This window comes from Balaenoptera borealis (genome assembly GCF_965194805.1).
Source record: "Balaenoptera borealis genome assembly, chromosome: 5".
In the NCBI taxonomy this organism is placed as follows: domain Eukaryota; kingdom Metazoa; phylum Chordata; class Mammalia; order Artiodactyla; family Balaenopteridae; genus Balaenoptera; species Balaenoptera borealis.
This window is the reverse complement of record NC_138862.1, coordinates 69,276,504-69,285,383: the sequence shown is the minus strand read 5'-3', so window position 1 is coordinate 69,285,383 and position 8,880 is coordinate 69,276,504. Positions and strand designations below refer to the sequence as shown.

Below are 8,880 nucleotides of genomic sequence, written 5' to 3'. Positions count from 1 at the left end.
GCCCCGCGGCCTCGGCCCCGCCTCTCCCTTGTCCTTCCCTCCACCCCGCTCGCAGTGGCCAGTTTGGGCGGAGGTGCTCGCGCGAGGAGACCGTGCTCTCGGCGTTTGACATGGCGGCAGCCGCGGCGACTGCAGCGACGAAAGGGAATGGGGGCGGCGGGGCCCGGGCCGGGGCCGGCGAAGCCAGCGGCTCGCGAAAGAAAAAGGGCCCGGGGCCTCTGGCCACGGCCTACCTGGTCATTTACAATGTGGTGATGACCGCGGGGTGAGGCTGGGGCTCGGGAAGGAGGGGAGAGAGCCTGGCCGGGGAGGGGGCTCTGCGGCAGGAGGAGCGGCCCGGCTCGGCCCGCCGCGCGCAGCGGAGCCTCGGTGGCGGGAGTCCGGGCCACGGCACCTGGGCTCCGAGGGCAGTCGAGGCTGAATCCGCCTGGGTGCTTGCCGGGGGCCGAGCAAGTTCCCAGGCACCGGGTGTGCCCCAAGCTGGAGTTCCAGGTTTCCAAGGGGGCTCGGGGAAGGCTGCCCAGGCACTGGTCCGGAGGGCCTTGGGAGGACGTATGGGCTGCCCACACGTCCATGTCTGGGGGGCGTTGTGCCGGGCGATCCTGCAGCGCTGAGAGCCCAGGCGGCAAGTCACGAATGCCGAGCTGTTCCCCACAAAGGGAGTGGAGGGAGCTGTGTCTGCAGAGTTGACCATTTATTTCGGCGGCTGTTTTCAAAATCCAGGATGAGCTTTAACGGGAAAGGTAGTGGAACAGCGTTCAAAGTTTTTGCCCAGTGACGTGAGCAGTCCTGTGCTTTAGGTGAGTTTAGACTTTGTAGGATGGACTGAAGTGGGGAAGACACTAGAGATGGAAGGCAGAGTTACTGGGGAGAAGCGGAATAGACCCTGGAAACAGATTTTACCCCCTCTTGTTTCTCCTTTATTTCACTCCATCCCTTGTCGCAGCGAGTTTTTAGTTCTAGTTATGACATTAACTGTGTGACTTTGAATAAATCATTTTATTTCTCTAGACCTCCGTTTTTTCATCTGTAAAAACTAAGGAGCTGAGCTAGGTGATCTCCAAGGTTCCTCTAATTCTCTGACCCCATGATTTTTGATGACGAGGATCACAGGATCAGACTGTTATATATTTTTAAATTTTATAAATTTGTAAAAAATAAAATTCTTAACATTTTATTATGAAAATTTTCAAACATATAGAGAAGTTGAAAGAACTGTATAATGAACATCCAGTTTTATTTATTTTTAAAATAGATAATACATTGGCCAGGTGCAAAATTGAAAATGTATGCAAGGGCATACAGTGAAAATCTTCCCTCGTACCTTCCCTTCCACCCAGATTTCCTCCCTGGAAGGCAGATAATTTTGTTTATGTTTCAGATACTGATACAAGCAAATATGTGTACATGGGTATTTTAAAAATACTAATGCTTAGCATTTCAGCACCTTGCTTTTTTCACACACACACACGCAAAACACATCTTAAGAGGATCATAGGCTTTATGGCTAGTATTAGAAATAGCCAGTATTGAAACCTAGGCTCAGAGAAGTTATGACTTGCTTGACTTGAGGTCACAGAACTTGTTAGTAGTAGTTCTGGGTTTAGAAGCCATATTACAGATGCACGTTTTCTTTATCACATAAATGGTCACAGAATGATTTTAAAAGAATATTCAGGAGTGCATATGTGTGTGTATTTATATTTATGTATAAAAATTCTTGTCATCTTAGCAAGGGCTTTGATGAGAGCATTGTACTGAAGAGGGATTTTAAGATACATTGGGAAAGACAAAAAGAAGCCTTTATTCCTGAACCATGAACATAAAGAATGGGGTGGAGGGTAAGGAGTGGTATCTTAAACCAGAAGAAAAGTTGGGGATATGAGAGTAAAGTAAGCTTTTTTTCTAGGCTACTAATGCTGAACCAGTTACACCATTAAGGAATTCATTTCTTTTTTTTTTTTTTTACAAACTCTTGTTCGATGTATTTGTATGATAGTTTCTAGAAATAACATAGACCACATACCCCATTGCCTAGTTAAGATTTTACACATAAATAAATCTGTTAGCACCTTCAAGGAGACACACCTTAATAATGATATACCTCATTTCATTATGGAACTTAACAAATAAAAAACTACAAGGCCTGAGAAATTTATTTTGGAGGACAGTAGAGCAGAAATGTAGTGTTCAGAGCCATATGCCTAAGTGCTTCCCTGTTTTGTGTTTTGTATTGATCTGGCTTTCTTTACTAAATTGATTTTGGGAATCTCAGCTTAAAAACCTTTTATTCTTTTTAAAAAACAAACCATTTATTCATATGTCATTTGCAGTCTTTTAAAAGAATAGATTTTAAGGTAGGGGTATGTTCAATGAGATACTTCTATAAATAGTTTAAAACATCTCTCCACCCTTGTTGTTATTACAGACCCTTTAACTACACAGGGCATTTAAAATTTTCCTTTAATAGTTTTTTTCTCTTGTCTTGGACTTCCTGGCACCTAATTTAGCTGCTCAAGGACCAATTTAGCTTATTTCCCTCCTTTTGGCCTGTTCTCAACAGGCAAGGTTGCCAAAAAGCCGAGCTCCAGATGGGTGAGGTGCCACTGTGCTTTTGCAAAAAGCACTCTTCTTAGGGTGCTGCTGGAGGTGCAACATTTCTGTGCATTACATACAGCTTGGCATTTGAGAGTGATAATCGATAAACCTAGGACACAGATCTTGAGGTCACCTTTAGTAATATCTATGATTGCCACATCTTTCTGTTATAATCCTACTGACTTTTTTCTTCTGATTGCTCTTTTTCTTAGGTGGCTCGTTATAGCTGTTGGTCTGGTCAGAGCATACCTGGCTAAGGGTAGCTATCATAGCCTTTATTATTCCATTGAAAAGCCTTTGAAATTCTTCCAAACTGGAGCCTTATTGGAGGTGGGTCCTGAGATTTGTTGTTGATTTCTATTGTTTTAAAATTAAAAACAAGCTACTAAATTATATTGAAGTAGCCATGTTTCTGTTGGATTTGCTTTAAATGTTGAAAACTTGCCTCATAGAACGCTATGTATAATGTTGATACCTGGTTTATCTTTTTGACATTCTACATAAATAAGATCTCATTTAACTTGTATTACCTGGAATATATTTTACATTCAACTTTTATTGGCAATCAAATGAAACAAGCTTATATTAGGATTTTTAAAAATTCTAGGGACATCCTAGGGAAGTGTTAGCAAACTCAGTTACTTACAGGGACCAGGCATATCATGGGAACAGTGAAGTTGGTGAGGGTAGGATGTCAGGAGTGATAGATATAAGAAATAGTAGAGCCTGTTTAAAAGCCTCCAAAAAACTTTTTAAACAATAGTTTATTAATTTCCCTGTATTAAGGGTAATATATATATCCAGTCCTGTCTTCTGGGGTAAGTATATGATAGGATTTTTGACTTGCAATTCAAATTATTTTAAGCAAAAGGAAATTTATTGGCTTCTGTAGTTGATAAAGATAATAGGGTTAACTTACAAAATCAAAGGAACCATCTTGGGAATGAGAACCAAGGATTTGATGTTGCCGGACTCTCTTTCCATCTCTCATCTCTGCTTCTCTCTATTTCTCTTTGAATATTAGTCTTAAGGTCTCCTACTGCAGATTGCCTTCTGCACCTGGTGGGAGAGAGCTTATTTTTCTCAGCATTAGGGAAGGATTCTGGTTGGTCTTACCTAGACCAATCACTCTTGCCAGTGATGTGAAATACTTGATTAGTCAGATCTAGGACACATGCCCATTCTTCTGGCCAAGAGACTGTAGACTTTGTTAATGGAAAAGGGGGAATGAGGTAGCTTTGGGCACACACCATAGCTGCCATAGTTCATTATGGTGAAGATTTTTCAGGTTGCAGAGAAGATCTGGTATTCAGTTTAATTTTACTTAGCCTCTAGGCCAAGCCCATCATGGCATTTGGAAGGCTGTTTAAGAAAAGACCATTTATCTCCATGAAATGAGATGTTACCTCAACCTCTCACCCTCATTTTTTTTGTTTTTAATTAGTTTATTTTATTTACTTATTTTTGGCTGTGTTGGGTCTTCGTTGCTGCGCGCAGGCGGGGGGCTACTCTTCGTTGTGGTGCGTGGCCTTCTCATTACGGTGGCTTCTCTTGTTGCGGAGCATGGGCTCTAGGGTGCGCGGGCTTCAGTAGTTGCAGCACGCGGGCTCAGTAGTTGTGGCTCGCAGACTCTAGAGCGCAGGCTCTGTAGTTGTGGCACAAGAGCTTAGTTGCTCCGCGGCATGTGGGATCTCCCGGGACCAGGGCTCAAACCCGTGTCCCCTGCATTGGCAGGCGGATTCTTAACCACTGCGCCACCAGGGAAGCCCTCACCCTCATTTTTGAAAGCAGAAAGTTGTAGGTTTGGGGGATTTTTTTCCCAGAAAGCAGAGAGATTTCAACACTGTCCATACTTATATGTTTAAGTTAGATGGTATGATGAAATGAACTTACAACTGGAGTCTGAGTGCCCTTATTCTAAGCCTGCTGGTTTTACCAACTTACTTTGTGAATTTGGGTGAGTCATTTATCTCTTGTCTACCTCATTTTCTCGTTTGTAACATAATTAGTTTGAAGTAGATTTGTAAAGTTCCTTTCTGCCCTAACAGTTTGAGTTTGAGGAAACTAGCAGATCCTTGTGTGGGCCATATTGTAAACTTAGAGGCTTAAATTTTGGGGGGAAAGGGGCAGTAGTAAATAAGTATCACTTGTCTGTCAGAGCTTTGGCCAGCACAGTTCTCACGCTACAGAGAACCAAGTTTGGAGTCAAGACCATCAGAAACTGCCTGAGTGCTTGATATAGTAAGAAGTTGTATCCAACTGGAATACTTCAATAATTTACTTATTTAAAGGGGATTCGGTCTCTGTAAGACTTGGTAATATTAGAGGTATAATTTTTAAAATTTAAGGATATCTTAGGGAAGGTTGTGACATTAAATAGTGTGATGCAAAATCTACTCAAGAACCAAATCTTAGACTTGGAGGGATTAGCCCATTTATCCCTATAAAATTTTTAATAGGGATTTAAGAAAATATTTTGGAGTTCTGGTTTTATCTCTGTTATCCCGACTAAGAACCAATTAGGTGACAAATCCTGGATTTGATTTTGGGAAAAGAACTCTGCAAAATGAATGAAGACTCCCTGGGATGTGCAGGGAATTAGCTTTGTAGATGGTAGTGATGGCAGTAGACCCCTCAACCTGGGACAAGAGAGCAGGCTTGCTAGAGCTGCATCTCCTGAGCCGTACATTAAGGAATGTTTTATTGCCTACCCAGCCTGCATAGTACAATAATGTGCTTAGTGTTGTTTAATTACAGATAAGTTGTCCTTATGAGAATTATTAGTGCTTGACAATAAACACTGTTTATAGGAGGAAAAAATGAGTCCAGGGAGGTCAGCTACTCACTTATATCTCTATATGAATATTCTGAGTAATAATCTGTATGATTATTCTTTAGTAGGTTCTGTGGGAATTTGCTTTAAGAGGAAATAGAGATTACTTGTTCTCAAGAAACTTCAAATCTTCTTAGGAAAATATAACACTTTGCTTTTTAAAAATATAAAACATTTACTAAGCAAGTGTAAATGGGCGTGTAGTAGTGTAATACAGAAATACTTTCTGAGGAAATTAAATGATTTTTTGCAAAATGGGTGCAAAGATATATTGAGTTTGTGATACAATAATATAGCTTTTTAAAAAAAATTTATTTCTTTCTTTGGCTGTGCCAGGTCTTAGTTGCGGCAGGCGGGATCTCCATTGCCATGTGTGGGATCTTCATTGTGGCATGCAGAATCTTTCTGTTGTTGTTGCAGAATGCAGGACCTTTAGTTGTGGCATGCAGGACCTTTAGTTGCAGCATGCGGGACCTTTAGTTGCAGCATGCGGGATCTAGTTCCCTGACCAGGGATTGATCCCAGGCCCCCTACGTTGGGAGCACGGAGGCTTAGCCACTGGACCACCAGGGAAGTCCCAATAATATAGCTTTTTAATAAAGTAGACAGAAATTCTAATTTTTTTCCACATACGTATCCAAGAATGTCTTGAGTAATTTTTATAGATAGTTTTTCAAAATATTCCACAGGTGATAGTTAAATAAGTATGTGTTTGAGTCACTGTAATGGGTGCCATGGAGGTTGAGCCCTTGCTAGTAAAGACATTAAAATCTTACTGGGTAGATGATTATGTTAGGACTCTTGGCTGGAGATTATAGAAACTGCCTTAACTGACTTAAACTGTAAGGGGAATTTATTATAAGTGTATAGTATGTCCCATGGAATCCAAGGGTGGGGATGCAGCTGGGCCTTAGGAATGGCCTGGAATCTGGGACTGGAGCACCACAGGGAACCCAGGAGGTCTTGCTCTGTCTCTTATCTCTACTATTGTCTCTCTCTCTTTTTCTCTGATTCTTCTCTTCTTGCAGACTGGGGTTTTTTTTGGTTTCTTAGTCTGTGTGGCAGACAATGGTAACAGAAAACTCCTGAGATTGTAGTTTCTGCAATCGAGAGCAGCTAATTGAAAACAATATTATTTCCATTTCCATATTCCTAGCGAAGGGCCTAATATGTCCAGCTTGAATCAGGTGCTTATTCCTGGACCAATCACCTGTAGACAAGAGCAGGGTCACATTAACCATATAGAAGCTGGAGGGAAGGGACAATTTATAGAAAAGTGTTGCTAGGCATTAAGTCCAAGAAGTATTTACCAAAGTAATGAGACACAATACAGTGAAGATGATAAGGTATGAGATGATTTATAAATTGATAGAAAGTAAAATACTGATAACTTTGAGGGCCAAGGGATCAGTGTGTGAATAACTACGATGTGTCTTGAGTTGAATCTGAGAGCTAATTAACATAGGTAGCAAAAGTATATTTTTAAAATGCCATTCATAGATAAATATATCTCCATACCATAAAATGAGTGAATTACTGGTACTTGTTATAACATGGATGAATCTTGAAAACATGCTTTGTGAAAGAAGCCAGAAACAAAAAACCATGTGTTGTTTGATTCCCTTTATACGAAATGTCCAGAATAGGCAAATTCATAGAGACAGAAAGTAGATTAATGGTTGCCAGGGGCTGTAGGGAGGAGAGAATGGGGAGGGACTGCTAATGGGTACAGGATTTCTTTTTAAGGTGGTGAAAGTATTCTTGAATTAGATGGTGGTATGGTTGCACAACCTTGGGAACATAACTAAAAATCACTGAATGTACACTTTAAATAAGTGAATTTTGTGATATGTGAATTATATCTCAATTTTTTTAAAATGCCGTTCATGTATAATGAGCCGGATAAATTTTCTTTTTACTTTATTCTTTTTTTCGGGTCCATGATGTTCATGGATAAGGACAGACTGTCTTTCCAGCTTTGTTAAGAACTGAGTTAAAGTTTAGAAATTAAAGATCCTACATTATGGCGCTTTAAAATTATTTCTAAGAGAATTTGGATTTCTAAATATATTTAGTTAACATAAGAATGTAATTACAGCAAAGACATTTTCAAATACTTATAATTGGATGTGCCTCTGTGATTGACAGTGAGGATTCAAATAGGTTAAGGACCTGCTCTGCAGAGACATTAATTGTTGAGGCTAATACAGACCATCTTCAACACATGTACATCAGTACATATATTCAATATCATTTACCTGCCACTGTCCATCTTGGAATATCTAATGGACCACAGGCACCTCCTTCCTTCTTATTCTCTTCCATCTCCTTCTAATGCTTGGAACCCTCTTATCTACCGAAAAAATAAAATAAAATAAAGAAAAAATGTATCATTTGTTATTTTCCTAGAGTTGATTTAGGACTGGGTCTGAAATGGCAGAACTGGTTCTGGAGAAGCAGTGAAGGAGAGAAGATAGCTTTTGTTGTTTTCTAAGCCCCATCTCTGTATTCTGGTCTAATTCTTCATGCCTCACGTCACAACTCTCCTCAGATCCTTTAATGAAATAATAGGAAACTGATTTTGGATATTTCTCTAAAATATAGCAAAATCTTAAGAATTTGTAGTGTCCTTAGGAAGAGGGCTCCCATCTTGTCTCCCTGCCAGTTTTTGTCTTTTTGCCTCAACTACTGGATGATTTTTTCCCACAGAGATACTAGGTGGTTGGGTTCTATGATATTACTAATAATTTAGGCACATTATATATGAACTTTGCTTTTCTGAACTCATCTGGGGACATGACCATCATCTGTAATATTTTTCTTCCTTGTGGAAACATGCTAATTTCTCAGTAATTTTAAAAAGGAACTTCTGAAACACAAGCTATATGCACATTTTAGACTAACTTTATTCTGAGGACTTGTTTTGAGAAACCAGACCTCTAAAAGAGACTTCTGAAAAGCTAGCAGAGCAAGTCATAGTGGAGCTATCTGACACAAACAGGAATGACAGCAAACCCAGACAAACCAGCTTCAGAAACAGTGTGAAAACCAGAGGGAAATAGATCTTGGGTATAATTAATAAGTGTCACAGCATTAGAAGGGAAGAGGGAGACTGTGGGAAACAGGAGTCCACCCACACAGGCCTCACTGCTTAACAACTCAAGCAAATAGAAGCAAATTGATACAGTGTTCAGAGAAGATAGGTAATGGCTATAGAAAAGAGTGTGCTGAAATTTTTTTTTAAAGAGAACTAAAAATGTCAATGGTGGCAGTTCAGGGCAGGAAGCAGGCCACAGTGCAGAGAAATAGGTGATACTGAAGATTCAAGAAAGGCAGGAGTTCCTAGTTATAGTCTCATAAAACAAATTACAGAGCAGAAACCATTGGGACTGTTCAGAGTGTACCATTTGAATGTCAAAAAGAACATTACAAAATACGTAGTGCCAGGC

The 8,880-nt window shown here is 40.3% G+C and overlaps 1 protein-coding gene across 3 annotated transcripts in view; it reads left to right on the top strand.

Annotated features, from left to right (window-relative positions):
• The first annotated feature begins 39 nt into the window (after window positions 1-39).
• HACD2 (3-hydroxyacyl-CoA dehydratase 2) overlaps window positions 40-8,880 on the top strand; it is an 89,552-nt gene continuing 80,711 nt past the window's right edge. For all 3 annotated transcript variants that reach the window (XR_014245426.1, XR_014245427.1, XM_082394996.1), the window contains exons 1-2: window positions 40-265; window positions 2,811-2,928. Coding sequence is in view for 1 of the 3 variants with exons in the window: in XM_082394996.1 (XP_082251122.1) it covers window positions 111-265; window positions 2,811-2,928 (273 nt within the window). In the remaining 2 variants the exon portion in view is untranslated. The remainder of the gene's footprint in view (window positions 266-2,810; window positions 2,929-8,880) is intronic.